This window comes from Clinocottus analis, unplaced genomic scaffold, assembly GCF_023055335.1.
Source record: "Clinocottus analis isolate CAN_PGR_092001 unplaced genomic scaffold, fCliAna1.0.p SCAF_2, whole genome shotgun sequence".
NCBI lineage: Eukaryota > Metazoa > Chordata > Actinopteri > Perciformes > Cottidae > Clinocottus > Clinocottus analis.
The window spans coordinates 11,873,917-11,896,495 of NW_027175931.1; the positions used below are offsets into that span (position 1 = coordinate 11,873,917).

Genomic DNA, 22,579 nt, shown 5'->3' on the forward strand with positions numbered 1-22,579 from the left:
TGCAGATGAACACACACACACACACACTCCTTTTGTGTTTGTTTGTCAAAGAGGAAATTAGAATTAGACACTCAGGCAAAGCCCGGCCTGCAGAAATGTGATCCTGCAACTCTCCCGAATGGTTTCAAATGGTCTTTATTCTTTTACGCTGGAGAGTGGTATCTTGTTCTTGAATCTAAGGACATGACAAGAAAAATAGGCTGCCAAAAGCTGCACTATATCCAGAAGAGATCCAGCATTTCACCAACCCTCTTCACTTCCTTTTTTTCTATCTTGGCTGCTCTATATTTTCTCTTTTCCATATTCTGCATTTCACATTCACCTCTCTGTTAACCTGTACTGTCAGCCATACAAGTCTGGGATTGGGGTAGAATGCACTCGCCGTGCATTTATAACTGTCTGGCTGGCGCATTATGAGATTAATTCATCATTTACAAGTAGACCAGTACTTATTTCTTGACTACTTTACTTGTCTTTTACATTTCTGCTCTTTTGCCTTTATCCCCCTCTTACACATGATCCACCCCACCCCATCTGGCTGCCTCTGTCTGCAGCTCTGAGGTGAGCCGAGATGTCTGTCAGACCGCACAAGATTTTGTCATGCGTCCAAATATATTTCTACATTCTGTGGCCACTTTAGCAGTTGCACATTGTATTAGGCAGGACTGACTCGCCCGCAGCGCTGCAATGTTGCTCAAGTTCAATGAGCAAATCACTCATCGTGTTTTGCACCTGGAAACAATAATCACATAAATGTTCTGATTATCTGTTAGACAGACAAGCCCCCTCCAAGGCCAGCACACCTACACGCATGCCTGGTGTCGAAACAAAAAAGGAGGGCCGCTCGTCTATCGTTGAGGCTTCAGTGAGTGTGAACAGCTAGCTTACCCCCAGTAACTCAAACGGCACCTCAGAAGTCCTCACAGTGAAGCCTTACACAACCTTCCATCTTTGAACTAACCCCACTGGATACAGTGGTTAGCTCGCCAGCCAAGAAGGCATATCAACGTAAGACAACTTTGGAATTCCCTGAAGGTATATTTAGCCTCTTTTGGCAGAAGCAACCCTTGTGCATCGCTCGTGAGCGTCCGTACAACATTAGGGTTGAGGTTAAGTGATGGTAATACACCATAGAGATGACCAGTTCAGGTCTCAAAATGTTAGAGGAATGCAATTAGCAAAAGTAATGGAACTTAATTTGAAAGTAATCCCTGACTACTCTTCTGTAATCCTGGTATTGGGTGACATGTTTTGAGTAACACATTACCACCCCACATTGGATTCAACACGGCGTAAAACAATTATTTGGTCCCAGGAACTTAGAAAGTAGTTCCATAACGTTACAGAAGTGGAAAGTGTTCCCTGACGTTGCCAGTGAGCATGTGTGCATGTATTTCACTCATTTGGATGCAGAATATATTTGTATATTCCAGATGGCTTCAGTGGTATGACAGATCGGTTATGTGTTCCCAAAGTCTTCCTTGTGAACTCAATGGAAGATGCAATAGTGTGTTTATGTTACACATATTGTATGTGATGTATAACTGTATCATTTCATGGTTCATCAATAGTTTGTTTTGTTTAGATACACAGGCTCAGCAAAGGCAGTGTCTTATGTGTTACTGCCACCCAGAGGTCAGATTTGGTATCACAATTATATTAGTTGCACCCACCTGAAAACAAAGTCCTGCAATAAATTCTACCTCCATTCATCTCATTATGCTCAGTTTTTATTGACTAAATTCTTCCTTCGTGAAGTTTGTATTGAATGCTTTAGTGAGGTGTTTATTTAACTCACGGGTCATATTGAAGTCTACAGTTTGTCATGCTGTTAAATTGTGTTTCGTCATGGTATCCTGAATATATTGTCAGCCCCATTTATATAAAAACGGAGAGACAAAATAACAGAAACACTCAGTATAACACAATACAAATCAATAGCACCACAAACTGCAGCCTCCAACATTTCACTAAAGCATATATTATAACCTTAATTAATTATAATCTTTATGATAACCTTCATGAAGGTATAATTTGTTGCAGGAGTGTTGTATTTGACTATGTTATCGTAGCTTTAGCTTATAAAGTGGCAACTGAGTGTATATTTCCCATGTATTTGATCTAATGCGCAGACCTTCAAATACATCATTAGCCATGCTCAACAACATAATGTATCTTCCTAAAAGTAAGAAAAATACTGTATGTTGTACCATGAGTCTGTGTAAAGGGACATAACTATCAACATGTACTGTTGAAAGGGTCTATGAAGAACATCACTTTTCATATTTCACAAAAAGATGCCTCCATCATGACGCTGTTGGGATTTGTAAGGGTGGGAGCTCTGTACGTAGGGAGAACATTCTGTGGTGGTAATAAGGCCAGAATAAGGCTTGCTGCTCCGGTTGGATCGCCTTTGAAAGCCAAAAAGTAACTTTTGCGGTGGACTAGTTTAGAAGTCCTCTAAAAAGTGGTTCTCAACCTTTTTACAGTGATTTAGCCCCTATGAAATATTTTTTAGTACACCAACCAGTGGAAAATATTTTTGGGGTTGAAAAAAAAAGATGTAAAACAAAGCATTGTGCCATCAGTGTCTGAATTAACAGAACATATACAACTATCTTCATGAACTTACACTTATATGTTATTGAATATTTATTAAATAACTATTTTTGAATGGATGCACATTTTTCTATATTTTCTTGAATTCTCACGTACCCTCTGGAGTCACTTCACGTACCCCCATTTGAGAAGCACTGAATTAGAGGACATTGATTTAGCTGTCATGATAGATTCTCAACACATCCTGTTCTTCATGAGGTCAGTTTAATGGATGTGATTACATGCCGGGAGGTCGTCCTTGAAGTTTCATCAGCTGGCAGGATGTGCCTCACACTCATTCTCCATCCATATCCCCATAAACTTAATTTTCATTTATTGGAAAAAAATATTTAATACATGTTTTGAGTATTTTACAAAAGAAAAGTTTTAACGTTAAGGTTATATAGTCCTTATATAGTTCACGTACCCAAACAAAAATGATCAATATTTATCAGATGAGTCCATACAGAGCAGTGGCTTCCTCTGGTCCAGTAAGAGAGGGCTAGACCTGTGAAGAACTCCACCAGTATGTCCGATTCCCGCCAACACACTGAGCGGCTGCTTGAGCACCGTGTGCACACGGCCGTCTGCCGCCTCCCCCTCTCTCTGCTGCTGCACGATGGAGCTGACGGGACTCGGCGAGTTTGCACTTTGTGGTCGAGTCAGCCGGGGTTGAATCCCCAAAGTCAAAACCTCCAAATATTTTTCTCCTCCGCCAACTGCCACCTTAACGTGGAGTCCCTTCACGTTAAGCTGCACATTATGCAATTTTAGCATACACAAATATATTTTGAACCTGTAACGTTATTCGTTACACACATATATATATATGTGTGTGTGTGGGTGTATATATATATATACACACATATAACTGAGGAAGTTATATATATATATATATATATATATATATATATATATATATATATATATATATATATATATATATGTATACACATATATATACATATGTATATATATATATATATATATATATATATATATATACATATGTATATATATATATATATATATATATATATATATATATATATAGATATATATATATATATATATATATATATATATATATACATATGTATATATATATATATATATATATATATATATATATATATATATCTATATATACTATAATCTATAATCTAACGATTAATACACTAACATTAAGCAAGTAAGTCTTTTAAAAGCCTTCCAGGCACTTGTCATATCCTCCATCGCATCAACAAGCACAAAGCAGGAGTCTAAATCACAAGCAGAGACATTGAACCAGCTCTCAGCGAAACAGAGAGATTGACGGTGTCTGTGGACTCACCTTTTCCCGCTGAAGTCAAGTCTCCTTACATGGAGGACGAGTATCCACGGCATGTTATTCCGGCTCTGGTCCAGTTGCTCCTGCAGTCGTGTTGGTCTATTGTTGGTATGTTTCTTGGCTCCTCTTTCCATCGCTGCTCGCAAACTAGTGAACAAAACCACGGCAGCTGATATTATTATTAGCGACACTAGAAAACTAACGTTAGCTAACTGGTCGTTTCACTTAGCCGACAACGTTTAGCTTAAAACTATGTTGTCAACTTTTATTAGTGATACCAGAGTATTACTGTCCTTACTGTTCATGTAAGAGTTTTACAATTTCTTTATGTTATGTTATGAAAGTTACCACACCTGAATAATACTCAACTTCACCTGACTTCCAGTAGACGTGTCTCGACAGTGCAATGCTATATTTGACCACAGCGCCAGGCAGCCATTACCTCCCGGGGGGGGGGGGGGCTTTTTCCCTCATTTGAGAAAATTACTGAAAACGGTGTTGTGTATTTCCAAATGCTTTAACTACTTCCTGGCGCTAGGTGTCGCTGTAGGCATGTGTATCTCCTGCATTGTCTGACCCAGTGGTTCTCAATCTTTTTTCATTGATGTACCCCCTGTGAAAGATTGTTTCCGCCAAGTACCCCCTTACCAGTGCAGAGCATTTTTGGTTAAAAAATATTATGTAACAAGGTCAGGGTGGATAAAGCACAGAGTTGAAGAAAGAAAAAGAAAGTATCAAACCTCTGTGAAAGAGAGAAGAGAGTATAGAGAGGGGGAGAGTGCCACAGCCATACTCTTCCTCAAAGTGCAAACACTCCTCCAGAGTCAGAAAAGGTCCCACTACTAGAGTTAAAAGAGAGTTGATGTTTAGGTGTGTGAGAGTGTCTGTCAGTCTATGTATTTCTTATGTTGTGGGACATAATTCTGTTGACAGTTACAATGTGGGGACTCCCCTTTTATTTGGGTGAACACTTGGTTTAATGAAAGACAGTATACATTCTGAGTGTGCAGCACCCTCTGTGTTAGGGTGTTAAATAGTTAATTAGCTTACAAGCTAACTTTGACACATTTACTTTCAAATGTTAATACAAATGCACTGTCATTTGTATGTGAAATGAGAATTGTAAATGAAGTGCCTTCATTAATTAAATGTATTGTTCACTGATGTTACTTCCACCCTTTTACCTCCAGTCCACCCTGTTACCTGTGTTTTTTTATAATGATTAAAGTAAATCAACAAATATTTTGTATATCTTTGTGGTTACTTGCAGGTTATGAATTAGCATGGAATAAACATTGGGTAAATGTCCTTTTAATTCAAAAAGAAATGTTGCTACATTATATTGTGCCTTAAAATAGATAACAACTTTTGTCAAATTAATCCTTGTTTGTAAATACTTAAAAAGCTATTTTAAGGCAAGTGTAAGGGACATGTTTACGCTTCAAAAATGTAAATATTACATTATATATCTATTAAAAACACATTAATAGAGATGTAAATACATAGGTTGGACCTTTGGTCTTGCTCTCGTGTAAAGAATTCATCAAAATTATTAAAGCGTCTTATCCTGTGCTTGACTTATTTTTCTTTCAGTTTAACAAGCTCTTTTTCAGATGAAATGTAAAAATCATGAAAATATAAAATGTTTTGAGAGAAGTAAACCTGGATATGTACTTCAGTTATTGAACTTATACTTATTGTTTTGAATATATATATATATATATATATATATATATATATATATATATATATATATATATATATATATATATATATATATATATATATATATATAATAGCCCTATTTGAGAACCACTGGTCAAACCTAGTGTGTGGTGTGCTGCTCCCTTATATACAGTAGTCTATGGTTGCTCCATCCTTCCTTGATCGTGACTGGACTGCTGATATGTAGTTGACATTTCGGAGGAACCCTTGAGATGAATGATGTATACAGTATGGACTCAAATACCGCTGTTTGCATCCATGTTAGCAGTTTCGACTGTTAGGTCCCTGTTGAATACCGACCCATTTAACAGTCTAACTAACACATGTTAATTGGGCTAAATGGAAATTAAAATTCAGTTGAAGCAGCATGAAAATAGTGCTTCTTTTTACATATAAAGTAAACGTGAGACAGAATAACTACAGTGCAATAGTTGCTTTTAGCCTTCAAATTAAATGCACTCTTGTAGTAGTGCATTCATCTCCTTCGGCTTTGCCAAAGAGGTTTTATTTTGAAAGTCATGACCGGAAGTAACGTGTCTTTTGATTCGGTGTAGTTTGACATCAATTTCAGCGCGCAGGCATCCTCTGCACTGCGCGCGCTGCGTGTGTGGATCGCCGGTGTGTGTGAGAAGCGTGTGTGCCTGTGTGTGTGTGTGTGTGAGAGTGTGTGTGTGTGTGTGTAAACACAGCTCGGTCGGCTCGGCTCACGTTGGGAGCGAGGGCCAGGTCGGTCTGACTGCAGCAGACATTATCCGGCTGAATTGTGCCCGCCGGCGGCCGCTCAGATGAGGACATGGCAGCCGAATCGACCCGGAGATTCACCAAGAACCTGCTGAAGCCGGGGACCGCGGCGGAGATACGACAGACAGCGTGCAACGCAGTCAGACACTCCGCAGTGACGGTGAGTAGACGCGTATGAATTGTAAAAACATGGTGGTAGTGGGAAGAAGAAGAAAAAAAACGCATCACCACCTGTGGGCCCGATGCTTTTGCTGATATGAGCGTTGAGCGCCGCGAACATCTGCATCTGGGAAGTGAATTAGATTTGGTTTGTCCCACTACCCCGTAAAATGTGGCCAATCTGACATTGACATTCATGCTGCATCTTTCCTTGCAGCGCAGCGCCGCTGTTCAGCCTCTGCCTATTGATCCTGCAGGGGAAACGATCCAATACGTCCAAAGGCTCAGTAGGGGCAGGAATCTGCTACTATAGAAAATAACCTCTTGGCTGGGGATGTGGCTACATAGTCGGAGAGCATACTGTGCCCCCCCCCCCCCCCCTTGGGTTGGAGTTTATTTCGGTGTGTCTGGCTCCAGTGAATGAAATGCAATACATAGCGGCGTGGTGGTAGTAGGATATAGTGGGATGCGGCATGACACAGGCAGCGGTTTACATCTGGCCAGCGGTGCCCAGAAACACGGAGGGAGGAACAAAGAGGAGACAAATAAGACCAGAGGATTGATTTATCAGTATTTCTACCATCAGAAGATTTTATTGTTACGCGAACTCTTTGTGAAAACGTGTGGCTCGGCTCGGTGGGTGTGTCACGCCTTATAATAAGAGGCTCTGACTGACGTTCAGCTACTGGGAGGAGGGGTAGTCCAGGAAAAACCATCCACGAGCATGCACGCACGTACGTACGCACGCACGCACGCGCGCGGACACACGCATACGCGCACACTCTCTCGCACACACACGCACACAAGCAAACACACCCAAGGAGAAGGATTTGTGTTTTGATGATGTCCTTTTGATTCATCTGGCAGAGGACAAATCCTTTACCTCACGTTTTGTGTGTGTGCGTGTACGTGTGTGTGTGTGTGTGTGTGTGTGTGTGTGTGTGTGTGTGTGTGTGTATGTGTGTGTATGTGTGTGTGTGTGTGTGTGTGTGTGTGTGTCTGTAGGGGGGGGGGGGGCAATCTGTATGGATTAGCATAGAGAAAGGTCACTCCACTACAGACGCTTTGCTGCTACTCTGCATCCTCTTCATGTTGGTGTTAGTGTGTCAGTGGTACATATGCATAACAGAGCACAGTGAGTATTGATTGGAATAAAGAGAGAACATCTAATATAACTTGAGTATGTGGCAGACTGTGTGGTGATTAAAATGAAAACTATTTGAATGAATAGAACCTTGCTTTTTCAATGAAACAAAGGCATTTTCCATAAGCAGCCAGATGTTACCACTGGCACAGGGTCCGCTGAATAAAGCAGAATACATTAGAATAGCATGAGCCTTATGCATTTGTCATGTCGCTAAACAGAGTACAACAGAACAGTGTTCATTGATTCCTTTATTGGATGTAGAAATTGACTGGTGAGTCACCTTGTGTTGGTATCATTTAGATGTGATGCGTGTTGCACTGCAGAGATACCACACTGAGCTTCAATGCCTTGCCTAAAAGCACTGCAGTGGAAATTACACACATAGCATGGGGGTTTCAAGCAAAGACCCAACAAATAAGAAAGTAGTGGGAAGTAAGTGAGAGATATACCGGAAACAGATGGAGAAAAAATAGTCACTAAGTGTGAACATGTACAGTAGCTCAGCCTGAAACGAGAGGCACTTGAGTTTTTAGGTGTCTCCCTATTATCACCATGGCATTAAACATAAACAGTTACGCCAATTCAGACATAGTAATAAAATGTCTACCAACAGGTTTGTGTTGTTCATAAAAGCCCCCATTAGTTTGTAGTTTGTGTGACAGTCCACACGTTGTTGTATTAGACTACATCTTGTTAGGTGTTCTGAAATGTTACCGTAAAAAAAAGCATAATATTAACGATTGCTCAATTACATTTGTCTGCTTTGGTTTCAGGGTGCTAGTATTGGGCATGTTGTATGTTACACCTGAGCTTGTCCGAAACGCTCGCTGTGAAAAGGGTGTATTTAGATGTGGGACATGTGGATGTTGGGTTGTGTTTGCATCAGAAAAAGACTGCATCTCCACAAAGTCTGATGTACCAGAAGTATTGCTACAGAAACCAGTTCTATTGCATTTTTAGTGATTAAAGGTTTTGCTTCAATAGTGCTTTAATAACTCATGATCCTAAATGTTCTTGGCTCAGTATGTTCAGAGTTTATTCGAGGATATATAATATTTGGTGGATTAAATACACGCTGAATTAGGGTTAAAATGGTCTGTCCCAGTATATGTAATAATATATTACTATATAAATATTGATATTTTTCATTTTCTGGATAATCCATTGAGAATTTGTTCGTGGATAAGATAATAGCTAATGCAATGGAAAAAGTCATACGTAATTTCCACTGAATGATTTGCAGCATCGCCCACAATAGCCTCAAAGGTATAAATACCACAGTGTAAACTGTATGACAGAATTTCCAAGCATTAACAAGTTTAGTCTTGCGTGTATATTGTCCTATCACCCACCCCCACGGTACAAATATTTTACCAGAACACCCAATCAATTCCTTGAAAAAGTGTGCTGCTGTTTTTTTGTAAAAGTGAACTAAAATGGAAACCGTGACTTGTACTTTGATCGACACCAGTATGTGCAAAGACTTAGTTTCAATCCCTTTCTATATCTTGAGAAAGCAATGTCACTAAAGATGATAAAAGCCATGTATGATTACTCCAAGTCATTTTATGTGCGCATATATGAGCTAGACAAAAGAGTAAACGTGTGTGAATGTGTAGCTGTGCACGGTTCTAGGTTAAGTGGGTGTGTAAATGTCCATAGGCATTTTGTGCATGCGTATGGATGGGTGTTTTTGTGAGTGTGTTAATGCAAAGCCTTTGTTGGTGAAAGAAACCAGGTCAGCAGAATCAGGCCCTTTGGCATAACATTCAATGAAGCGTGAGCCTCTTTATCTCTCTCTTATTGACCCCCTCTCTTTCATCATTTTTTATTATTGGCCCCCCCACCTCCTTCTCCATCTCTGCATGCCTTCACTGCTTCAATTCTTCCATATTTGAGTTGCTTCTGACATTGTTGTCTTTTGTGCGTCTTACCGTTCCACTGCTCTGCGTGGGTCCTCAGTCAGGTTAGATCACTTTCTGAAGTGTGTGTGTGTGTGTGTGTGTGTGTGTGTATTGGCGAGTTTATGCACACGTGATACCTGCTGAATCCCCCTGGTGCATGCAGCATTTCACTTTGGATGAAGCGCTCTGTGAAAGCAATCACTGCGTTCTGAGTACTTCACTGTTTCTCACAGTGGTCAGCCCACCCATCCCCAAATATGCAGGCAGCATGGAAGGTTGGATAGATACAAGAATGAAGGAAGTACCGGTGGTTAAGTTTGGATTCTTTAGAAAAAAAAGAAAAAAGAGCTGGAGTTTGTTGCTTCAGTGACCATGGGATGTCTTCCATCACATCTTTTCTGGCCCCTGTTGGTGTCTAAGCTGCTGGACAACAAATACTAATGACATAAACTAAATAACTAGATTGACATGTCCAACAATTGTCAAATATTAATGATAATGAAGCAGGATTTGTATCAAACACGCCTGAAGAGCAGTATTTAAATCGCATTACCAACTAAATGAACACTGCATTGGAGACCCAGTACTGCTGATTTTTGCCACCAGAGAGTGAGTGTTTATTATGACTCTCAGCTAAAGGGAGCAGCATAGCAGTGTAGACACAAGTCTTGTTGTGACTCTGGCTGCCTGCTGGGATGAACCACATGTCATACCGTGCCTGGAGGATGCCAGCCACACCAACCACAGCCAGAGATTGTGGCCAACATACCCACCCTGGCATGTGGCACCCTACTGGAGCTCAGTTTGTTTGCCCAGTAGCACAGGGTTGCTTGTCGGCAGTGACCCTCACTCGCTGCTTAAGGCTGCATGCGTGCACATGCATTTTTTCACACTATGTCCTAATAGTTAAATCATCGTCTTCTCTTCTTGTATCTTGCACTTGGCATTCTTCGGTGCCCTTATGGAACTAGCTTCACGTCTGATAGCTTATTGACTATTTTGGTGCCAAATCCCAGGATCCAGGCATTTAACGACATTTTTCATTTTGTTTCAAACCAGTATCTGTTGTCCAGTTGTGATGGACCGGTAATCCTATAATGTGACAGCATCTAGAATCATTCTACAACAGTTTTTCCTGATTTAGTTTCTTAACGACAAATCTTTTTATTTATTTATTGCTGCTGCTGCTGCTGCTGCTGACCTGACTGTTTACTGCCATTGGCTATTTTGAGCAAATTTTTTTTTTAGTCTCTGCAGCTTTTCATACTGGCTATGGCTTCAACTAACCAACAACTATCTTTATTATTCATGAATAATCAGTCGATCATTGCTTAGATCCTATACTTAACGTGTATTGATTAGTCTACATGTCAGAGAATCTCACAGTGCAAATCCTCACATTTGAGACACGTGCATAAGTTAATATGTTACTTATACTTTAGAAACTTAGTAAATTAGAAAAAAAAAGTTAATTAATCTTGTGTCGATCAACTAAAGGATCACCCAAAAAATGATTTCAGAGCCATACTGACCCAATGGCTGCCAGTGAGATCATTGAGGTTCTGATTTATTTCCTGACTGATAAAGTCATATTTTGGTAATTCAGTTCGGTAGTTATAACATTCTAATAATTCTGCCAGCAATGTCTGTTCTGCTTTAAGAACTGCTGAAAAGGTATGAAATCACAAAAACACATGGTGCGTTGGAAACTGTCTGACAGTGATGTAAAATATATGTGACTTATAGTTAATGAGCTTAAACATGCAAAATCCATTGGTATGATGGTTTTATACCAATGCGGTTCACCTCATCGCTTATGTGAATGCTCTCCTTCCCAGAGCAGTGTGTGTTCTTTGGCCTTTACACTCAAACCCTCGCTCACACTGCAACATATAGCAAGTAGTTTCTAGTTCAAGTGCATTTCTTTCCTGTATTTTAAACATGTTTTATAAATGACCCAAAAAGCTTTGACATATTAAAAAAGCTCTGCATATTTCATTGACCTCCCTTTAGCTTGTCTTTTTGATTTTTCACTGACTTGCATGCTTTATTTGTTTTGGGTTATCTCCATTTACACTTTGAGGATGAAAGAAAGAACGATGGATATTTCAGTGGATTTCTTACGGTTTCCTCTCCTCTCTCTCGGAGAATGGGACTGTTTTTGGCTTGTCTCATGACGTTAGTAAAATGTTCTCTGCGTTCTGTTAATCCGTATCTACATCAGCCTTAATTTCTGTCTTCTGGGCACCAGTCATGTTCTGTTTGTATGTTTCTGTTCTTCTAGTAAAACACCACCACCGGGCACGTCTGTCTGTCTGTAGCTAAAATGTGTGTCAGACAGCGTGGAGCAGTCATTTGTTGTTGGGGGGCGGGGCACGTCTACCCGGCGAGCCCCAGCGATGTGTGTGTGTGTGTGTGTGTGTGTGTGTGTGTCTGTGTGCGTGTGTGTGTCTGTGTATGTGTGTATGTGTAGGCATGCTGTCATTCTGACTTTGCTCTCGTCTCATGACCCATCATGTCGACGGCCTTGGATGCATTGTGCATGAATGCTGACCTGCCTATTTGTTCTGTATAACGTGCATGTGCGTGTGCGTGTGTGTGGTACTTGTGGTTGTTCTGAAAAAACAACATTTAGGCTGCTTGGAGCTGTTTTAGATCTGTGTCATTGTGGTTTTTCTCTTGATTTGACCACAGTATGCTGCTGCTCTTATTTAAGAAAAGAGTTGTCAGTGTCACATTAATCAGTTGCTGGCAGCAGCTAATATGTCCGTCTCATGCGAGTTAGTCAAACTGATAATGCTGAAAATCAATTGAAACCAGTTAAATTACCAGCGATCAGCCAACTCTCCCACAGTCGTGCCTCTGTTACCACGGCAACGCAGAAAGGTCAATTAGGATGGAATTCCAACAGGAAGTGCTCCGAGTATCTGCTGAATCTTTATTTCATCTCATCTGGTGTTCCCACGCTCCCAAGTATTTCATACATTAATTCAGCTGGTTTGTGTCGCTGCTGATATTCTACACTTTATTATTTAAATCTGTAACCCGCCCACTTCAACTGCTTTCTGAACACCCACTCCGTCTTTTATCAACTCCTGCGCTTTGTTAAAAATAATGTATCTTCAGCTAGCACACTGACAAGTCTGAGGAGGAGATATGCGTTGATACTGACATTTCTGTCACATGGCTCTCATTACATCTGGACAGCGAAGGAGGGACGGACGGGGACGGGAGGGCAGCTGCAGACAGAATCAGGCTCATAATTGGGTCAGACATCACTAGTTTCATCATTTTCGAGAGCTAAATCGTAAAGAGGGGAAACCCAAGAAGAAAATAAGGCAGGAAGAGAGTCTGTAGATCTGTCTCATCTCCCAGAGGAGCAGAGGCTCGTATGCAGATAACTAGTCCTCTTGTAAACGCCTTGACAGTGTGTGTCAGCAGACTATTGTCTATGTGTATATTGTATATTGTAATTGTTCGTATCTTTGTGCGATATTAAGAAGTTTGCACGCCAGCGACTTTTTAGGTCCCTTTAGATATTTATGTAAGTGTTCCAGTTCTTGAAGAAAGTTGGTTTCGTAACACCCCAGGACAGAAAATACAAAGAAATCAAGAGAACCGCATAGTTGTTGTTGTCTTTATTTCCAGAGAGTCACAAATGAAGCTGCTTCACAAATCAACAGAGGCAACGTTCCCCTGCCTGCCAATACAGTTATTCTCTTACATAAGTTGCAGTTTTGTAAATCATACCACAGTCTGATTGTATAACCATGTAAATAAGATTGAACAAGAGAGACTCCTGCGTCAGGAATAATTAAGAAAGGAGCTTTGGGCCTTGGAACAACTACAGTAGAACTTTGCAGAGTCATGACAGCTAATGTCATAACACATACAGTTAGATATAGATATAAACCTGATACTTTTCACAAACCAATTTCATATTTTTTGTGGCCAGTGTTTAGGCCATTATCTATGAGAGAAATCGATCACAAAACAAGATGGAAGATGGTCCCCCTCTTCTAAACAATTTCCCAGCGGAAACTCCCGTTGTACTGCAGCTAAATTAGCACTGATACGTGGCACCACATGAAATTTGTCATGCTCAGAAGAAGACATCATGACAAGCAAAACACTGAAGGAACAACAACAACGCTGTTGGACTTGTATACATTTAGGATTCAACATCTCATATGTGTGTATCATTTATTTTGCATCTCTATCACCGCTTCGTCCACCTATAGATGAGCTATTGTAGCCGATGCATGTGACAAGTCACACACCTTGCTTTGGGTTTCCGCTCTCCGTCGTGTGTTTATGTCACATTTATACTACTATATGTGTCAGGCCTAGTTGTGAAATAGTCACCTCCTAGATTGTTAGCACTCTGGCAGTGTGGGACAGGATGTCATGCTCACTCTGTCTTTCTCTTGCCGCTCATTTTGTGCCTCTGAACAACTCGGCCTGCAGCTTTTCTGAGAAGTCACACTGTGGAGTTCTTTGGGGGCGCCTTCCTCATGCGGTGTAACTTAAATGTGTGTTCATTTCACTTCAGCAGGGTGACACATACTTATTCTCTTCCTCCTGTCAAACCTCACCCGGTCTCCCCCTCTGCTCTTGCCTCCACTTTCTCCCTCTTCTAGTTCAAATCTTACCTCCTGCCTCCCTTTTTGCTCCCTCTGCCTTTTCTCTTCTTCTTTGCCTTTTTCCATCTCTACATGAATTCCCTGATTGCCTGCATTTCCTTTCTACTCCCTTGCCGTTTTTCCGAACCAACTGGATTACATCCATTACTCCTCAGTTTTTCACTCTTTATCAGATTTAGTGAACGCTTCTGTGTCACCGGTGCGTCTGTGTATATGCAGACAGGAGAATAGAGAAAGGGATTAGAGGAGATGAATAGCTCTTTGACACTTGTTATGACTGAGCTACAGAAAACTCAGCCGCGTTCGCCCGATTATAGTGGGACCGTGCACTGCCAGGCCTTGGTGTGTGTCTGTCCCCATCTTCTCCATGACTCATTCAGAAAGGGCAGAGGATACAAGCAACGAGGAGAGAGCACAGCAGGACATATCTGAGGCTGTCACTGTCACTACGGACACTGTCTCTTGCTGAATTCCCCTTCTGTTTGAACTCTGCAAGCGACTGTGCAGGGATCTCACTCGTGTGTGTCTGCTGGATGCGAGCACAGGAAATCTCCCCCTCCCCGAAATACATGTAACCTTGTAGTGTCACGCTACCGGTTGTTGAATTGTATTGAAAGACAAAAAAAAAATGTGTATGTTTCAGCCTTGTAGGTCGACGTTTGTGAGCGGTCACATGAGAGAGAGGGAGAGGTAGAGAGAGAAAGAGAGAGAGAAAGAGAGAGAGAGAGGTCCCCGGGGCTCCACGCATTCTACCAGTGTACGTTTACAATAGGCTCTTTAGAGAGGCTTCACAGCCAGTGAACTGCTCCATTCAGACTCAGCTGACCAGGCTCTGCCTCACTAAAGCTTAGCTTTTATCCTCTCCCTCTATCTCTAATGCCCTCCGTCCAGCTCCACCATCCTGCCCCGTACCTTAATAGACACCACGTCAACTCCTCCATCCACACTCTTTTCACGGCCCCCAGGGAAGGGGTGAAGGGAGGCGGGGATGGGGGTCCACTTCACTTCACATACTGGACTAAGAATAGTTCAGTGGCTCTCTGCGAGTGAATTGCAGTGTTGTGTCTCTCCCTCACTCTGCATTCCAGAGTAGGAGGCCTGAATATGTTACTGCCATTACCGTCTGACCCCCATGCCCCGCTGCCCTTGCCCTGTTGTATTCACACACACACACACACACACACACACACACACACACACACACACACACACGCACACACACACTGTGTTTCAGTCATGTGTGATGTGGACTTTCCCTCATTAACTGTCTTCACTGGCTGGATGTGGAGTGACGGAGAGAGGGAGCAGGATCTAATTAAGGGAGGATGTAAAGGAAATGTGTCCACCATTTGTACAAGCCATCTTCAAAAGTGTTCGACTCTTACAACAGAACTGGCTTTTTGTTAGATGGTCAAATCCTCTTAAGGTCTTTTAGTCCCTTTTTCCTCTGCTGTCTAACCGCTCCCAGCCGCCTTTGATCAGCCCGGCCGATCCGTTAATAATCCCGTCTGACCGTGTCTGACTGTGACTGCCCTCTTGGGCTCGGTGTCAGAAAGTAAAACAGAAAGAGACAGAAACAAGCAACCATTATTAATATTTCCCCACCTGCACCGCTTCAGTTACCCACATCCATCCACACGTGTACACAAAGATTAAAGTACACACATGCAGGCACACACAGTATTATGTCTGCAGAGCCTGGGTCCCCGTTAGAAATAGAACAGATAATGTGCTCAGATAATGTGTCTTGGGTGGCAACGCACAAGAAGAAATAGTCGGCACAACTGGTGATAGCAGGAGATCACTGGCTGAAAAAAAGCCCACGGGCTCAAGACATGTCAACACACTCAGTTGTTGAAATGAAAGATTAAATCTATATTTTTCAAATGGTGATGTCCCGGCATATCTTTCTACACAACGTTTGGAATGAGACAATGAGAATTTATGCATGGATTTTGTGACCTTTGGATGTAGCCAAGTTCGCTATTTCTCTCAGGTTCCAGTTTTAACGTTAAACTCAGGTAAGCTAGGCTGTAGCTTCATATTTAGCAGAAAGACATGAGAGTGGTATCAATCTTTTTATCTAACTCTTGGCTAGGGATGGGACAGTCACAATAAACACTCACAATAAGTTGATATTGGTGAATTTCTATTATTGTTTTTATGGGGAATATTGTCACAAGTGACTTGCTGTCCAACTCGATGAACTGGTCATAGTGTAATAAAACAACACCAACAGAATACCTGGCACAACTAAACTCGGGTAAAGTTTTTTTTTATTCCACAAGAGAAAATTCATGTTGTTATATGTTTCATTTAAAACTCAGGTACATTGTAAGTGCATTAACAAATACACACCCTCATCCTGTACACTGCTGGCAATTTAAAATATACACAAGACATTAATACACAATAAAATACTCAAACCTAGTAATATGCAGTGCACTTCTATCTCTCATTGCTGAAGACACAAATGGCACACAAAAAACACTCACATTTCCAACGGTGCAGTTTTGGCCAAAGGACAAGCGCTCTGCAAAACAAATTTGTTGAACATCTTGAAGACATGACTGTCTTCTCTAAAGTGACTACATTTCAACCGAAAGAGCAGCCTCTGTTGTAGTTTCTTAGACTCTTTTCTTTGCATCTTAAGTCATCAATTTCAACTCCAAAGTCTTTGTAAATTGAGACCTGCTCAACTAAATCACCATTAATCTTGAATGGACTAGTGACGAGAAAGGAAATACATTCACTGATATACAAAAAATAATTACTGTGGTATTTATTGTTTTCCAAGAAAGAACAACTATATTTTAGTTCTAGTCTTAGCATATCTATCTCTGAGGTATTAGGACTCCTGAGAATGTGTGACAAGAGAATGGTCTCACACTTACAGATAGATTTGATTCAAAGATGCCGGTTCCACTTTGTGCTATTATCCCTGACTGACACGGAGAGTGTCTCTCTGACAGGAGTCCCACAGGAATAGCCCCGAGCCAAGACGCTCGATAAGTGAACAGAGTTCAGGTGAAGACGCAAACTGGGATTCAAGATTGTATGCCTTGCTTGTGGATGCTGATGTTAAAACCTTTCTATGAGTCTGCGCTGGCTCACTGTGTGCATATCTTTCTTTGCCAGTACATCAATTTGATGTGCCTTAAATGTCTGCCAAAGAACTGTGATGATCTTTTTTTTAGGGGGAAAGGGAAGTGGAGGATGGGAAAAGGTATGGGGGATCATAGATATGAAAACGCAGGAGGAAAAAACTTCCGAACAGCTGTGTCCTCGGTCTAAACTGGGACCTTAGGGAGAGGGAGCTGTGCTGAGTGGGCGTCTGGTAGATAGTTAGCGCTGGTATGGAGGTCACACAGAGGTTACGTGTAGGCTTTGTGAAGGTGTCATGTAGGCGTCATGACTGAATGATTTATTGCAAACTAGGCATTCTAGTGGGCTTTTTCTTCACTGGGAAGGCGATTGGGGGTTGGAATAAAGTCTTGTGATGTATTTTTCACTCGGGCTGGACTGACATTAGCTTCTAACTATTGCACCCATTGTGCCGGTATGTGTTTCTGGCATGTTTGCATTAAAGTAAATATTGGCTTGGGCCTGCAAACAGAGTTACAGGAAACAGAAATCATCAGGGATAATTGCCCGAGGAATAGTTACTGTTTCAGAGTTTAAGAGGCTCAGACAAGAGGAAGCAGAGGAGAGTTTAGAGTGTTTCAGAGTTTGACTTGGCCAGCATGAAGGAGTATGTGAGCTGTCTTATTGGTTGGGGATGCTCTTACCTGGACAGGAAACAGGAGAGGCCTAAAAGCTGAGTAAATGGCCCAGATAAGATCACAGAGAAACAACAGATACATGGCTGTGCTGAGAGAGACATCATGACTACTGGAGCGGCCTGGTGTTCATTATGTTGCTGCAGTACTCTTTCCGGTCATATCAGCTTTTGATGAACGGATTAATATTCACAACAGGGACTTTTTCCTCTTTCAAATGAATGTTCTCTCTCTTGAATGGCTTCTATTACCACAAACCTATCCTTTAGTATGCGCTGATTTTATCTGTGTTTCATATTTAAATAGTACATGACAACAGCACAGAATCCAATTTTATAAGTTTATACCTATTACTGCACAAACTCCCCAAAAATTGCAACTACCTCATGAAGGATGGGTATTATGGCAAACATTTATTGCAGAGCACAGAAGAAGCCGGTGACCTCAGCCGTCTATGCTTCACTGCTGAGTCCCGAGCTCGGATGGGAGGGGAAGAAACAGCAGGGAGATATGGAGAGATGCCACGTGGGAGAGTGAATTAATGAGGCACCGGCGCTGTGACAGTACAGTAGCTGTCTGTGTTTCTACTGCTGTGCCGGCTGAATGGATACAAAATAATACCAGTGGTTTTATGAATGTTTGAGTCAGTGAGTGAATGTTCAAACGGGCAGGTGGACACGTATACGCTATAGTTTAGTCCAAGCTAAAATGAGTGGTTCACAGAGTAGATCAAGGACTTATAACATGCTTGCAAGTTGCAATATCACAATGTAAAAGTCTAGCTTGTTTCCCACAGTGTTTTGTATTGGATGTGGGACACCTCACTTGAAACAAGGACCACCTCCGCCCATAACTATAAAAACTTATCGACTTTTTCAAAATAAAACATATCATTCCAGGGAAAAAGAGCAAATGGCATGCATTTAATGAGTGTGACTACTAATCTACTAATTAAATTGACCATGATGCCAGATGTATCAACATCTGGGCCACCTTACCACCTCGGCAAAGCGGTTCATGAAACAGATCATGCTGATGTTGAATTTAAAACCATCGATATGAACAGTTTCCCACTTATCTTTCAAGTAAGTCCCTAAAGTGTGAGCTGCTCCTCTTTCAGGCTCTATTTGACCTCATATGCTTCCTGATTGTCTGCTATAATAAAATATGCACATATAAACATTTCCCATAAACCAAGGTGTTTTATCTTGTGTGGGTCTGCATTTTGTGTTTGTCTCAACTGAATTGTTGGTAGAAAGTAGAAACACTGTAAAACGTTCTTTGGAGACTAGGGAGGATGGATGGACAGGAGACAAAGTGAGTTTGGTTGTTGTTGGTGTGGGAGGGTGAATTTTAAGAGCGAGGTAAGTCTAAGGTGAATGAATATGCGTTTTTAACAATGCCCCCCCCCCCCCCTCCCCGCATATCCAGACAGTTTCTACTCACCAACTTCCCCTCTCTCAATCCCTCCTTCAACATCCCTTCTGCCTCAGGACTTCAGTTCTCAGTTAAAGACATTTTAATAGCTTCCTTTTCTAAACAAACCAGCTGCCAGAGGACCAGATAGTATCTCCAGCACAGAGCGCCGCCTGGAGGTGGCTCTGCTGGTGGCTCTGCTGGTGTGTGGAGACTGGCACCCTCTCATCTTCCACACAGCCTGCTGTGTCCAGTTCCCAGCACTAGATGGCATTGGCAGTGTGCTGTGGCTCTGAACTCTGTTCTTCCTGTTGGACTCCTCCAGGGGAAGAACTCAATTCAGAGCCGGGCATTACACAGTCTTCAGGTTACACCATGATCTTGTTACAGTCATGGGTTTGATTCATAATTACATTCTCACATAAAAATATGTCTGCAGTGTTTTCAGTCGTAGGTCTATTGCGTTTGGTTGCTCCGACAAGTAACAAGAAGACTGTGCGTCACGTGACAGGCAGGCAACGCCAGTGGGGGGCCGAAACAAAAACAAATCTAAGAGTGAAAGAGAAAGACAGAATAGTAAGGCAGTGAAAGCAAAAGCTCTGGAGGAGCAACGAAAACAAGACTAAATGTGTCCAACTTAAGAACCCCCCCCCCGCTCCCAACTTTAAACAGAAGTGTTGTGATTGAACAGAAAAAGTCTCCCATCTGCGCAGAGGAAATTTTTTAGATACAAGGATAACAGTCGAAAGCACATACTTGTCAAGCACTATTTTGCCACAGCTGCAGCACAGCCGGTTTACATCATAAACGTACACAACCACCTGAAACAACTTAACTTCACGAAATACAATATGATGGAGCACTCGGGATCATGAAAATTCCATCTGACCACAAAAACATCTGACAACTGACATACATGTATAATACATCTGCATTTTTATTGAACTGTTTTCTCTAATTAATTCAAGCCGCAATAGATTCATATAGTATGTTCAGTGCATACTGTCTTCCTGTTTGTGCAAGAGATGGTGTGTTGTGGTGTTGCATCTGCAGGCTGAGGTTTTACTGAGAACATCAGAATGAAACACCATTAACACCGTTATCACAAACAACACTGGAGAACTACACCCCCAGATACACCTTGAGCTGCAAACTCAAGTCTGTCAAGTTCTTAGCAATTGGAGAAAATACTGTGCGTGTGCGCAGTGTGAGAATGGGTGTAGTGCAGTCAGAAAGAGGTTGACCCGGTGTCCCTCTTGTTGCCCTGTGAGTGCCAGGGGCCAAACCGTAGTTTGCTGAACACCCATGCACCCTTGAGTGACAGCCTCCTTCCTGTTGTGGTCACCATGGGAACACAAGAGTGTTTTCCCAAGTAAACTCAGTGAAGCTGTGCACCACATCAAATATCGCTGCCATGAGTCAGCCTCCAGCGCTACAGGGAACCTAACTATAGCAGAGCTAACTGCTTACAAGGCAGTGTGCAGGCGCTTTAATGGACTGTGGTTTCCTACTTGGCCTAGTTGGCTGAGGTATTTGAAGGCAGTAAAATGGCTTATGTTTGTCTTTTGTCTAAATAGTTAACCAACATATCAAACTCCTGGAAATCTAGTGTACATAACCGCCACTTTGTCCCCGTCACTGTTCATCAGAGTAACAGAAGGATTGCTGAGGCCGTACAGCTGGAAAACATTAACTCCACAAATGATGGCAGCACACTGCAATATATAGCCCAATGATGTCATCCTTTGCAGAGGTTCAGACTGACACACAACCCCGTTCACACAGGAGGACGCACAATCGGGCGTATTGCAGGTCCAAACAATGGCAAAAGTGCACACAACTGAATGCTAAAGCTTTATTGTACTCGTCAAAGTGATTCTTCTTAATATTGAAGAAACTATATACCTGATGTAAAGGTTTCCTATTATTTAAAAACTGAACTTGACTCTTTTATTATAAATGTCACTACTGTATCATTTCCTTGAAGTCACAGTAAAAACAGCACATATTTACCAAGTGTACCCTTTCTGCATTTCCTCAAACAAACAGCTCCATTTTACATTGTACGTTTCAGGAAACCTCTAAGAAAAAACAGATGCTTGTAACTATTGGGAAAAATAACACCATTTAAAGAAGCATGACCAAAGATAAGGTTTGGCATTTATTGTACGCAAAAGGAAGTTCAGGAATTAGATATGTGAGTTACAGATGATGAATTGATGAGACAGTGACAGAGCAATATAAAAGAGGTGTCAGATCGTACACTCGATCAGATTATTCCATCTCAGTGTGTGCATTGTGTTACAGGTGTTTGTGGATGTGTAACCATCCCTGTAGAGGTTTGTCATCCCATTTTATTGTGTGATTTTTTATTCTCCTAACCGACTCAAACTAAAGGGCAGGTGTCCCGGGAGCGGAGATGCTTTACACCGTACCACTGTCGGCTTCCTTGTTCCCCTCCATAGACGATGCAAGCTCCTCATCAATTATTCAGCACTCGTCACCTCATTCGCTCAAAGTTGCCTCGAGGGTTTTGCTTTAAGTTCACCTCTCCCTCTCCTTAATAAAGAAGAAAAACAAGAGGGGAAGTGGAACAATAACAAAATGCAGCGACAATTGTATTTAGTGTGTCTTTCCTCAATTACGTCCCTGCACTGGTTCTGGACTGGACTGCAAAGTTTTTATGGAAAAAGTGTAATGATCTTTCATTTAATTCATAGCAGTACATAACACATAACTTCAACGGTGGAAGACTGGGCATGAATAGCAGGTAAACAGGCTTTATCTTAACACAATGACATAATGCATTCAAACCAACAGATAACACCTTTCCTCATATCAAACACAAGTTTGTTTCTATTACTCTAAAATGCAAATTGATTTTGCATTTATGCATGACAAAACATACTTCTGAAAATATTGTCAAAGCTCTTGCTTTCTCTTCTTGTTTTATTCATGCTAGTGCAAAAGCATCTTCAGTATATTTCTGCCACCCACTGTTTTATACATGAGTGCCCTACCCAAAATACTGTTAAGGTGACAGATATAAAACCTCCTAATGCCGGTGCAAAGACATATGTATATATGTATATATATATATATATATATATATATATATATATATATATATATATATA

General features: G+C 41.4%; 1 protein-coding gene across 4 annotated transcripts in view; it reads left to right on the top strand.

Moving 5' to 3' along the window:
- Nucleotides 1-6,271: 6,271 nt before the first annotated feature.
- dock10 (dedicator of cytokinesis 10) overlaps nucleotides 6,272-22,579 on the top strand; it is a 58,864-nt gene continuing 42,556 nt past the window's right edge. For all 4 annotated transcript variants that reach the window (XM_068585202.1, XM_068585204.1, XM_068585205.1 and 1 more), the window contains exon 1: nucleotides 6,272-6,554. In XM_068585202.1, coding sequence (XP_068441303.1) covers nucleotides 6,447-6,554 — 108 coding nt within the window. In that variant the 5' untranslated portion in view covers nucleotides 6,272-6,446. The remainder of the gene's footprint in view (nucleotides 6,555-22,579) is intronic.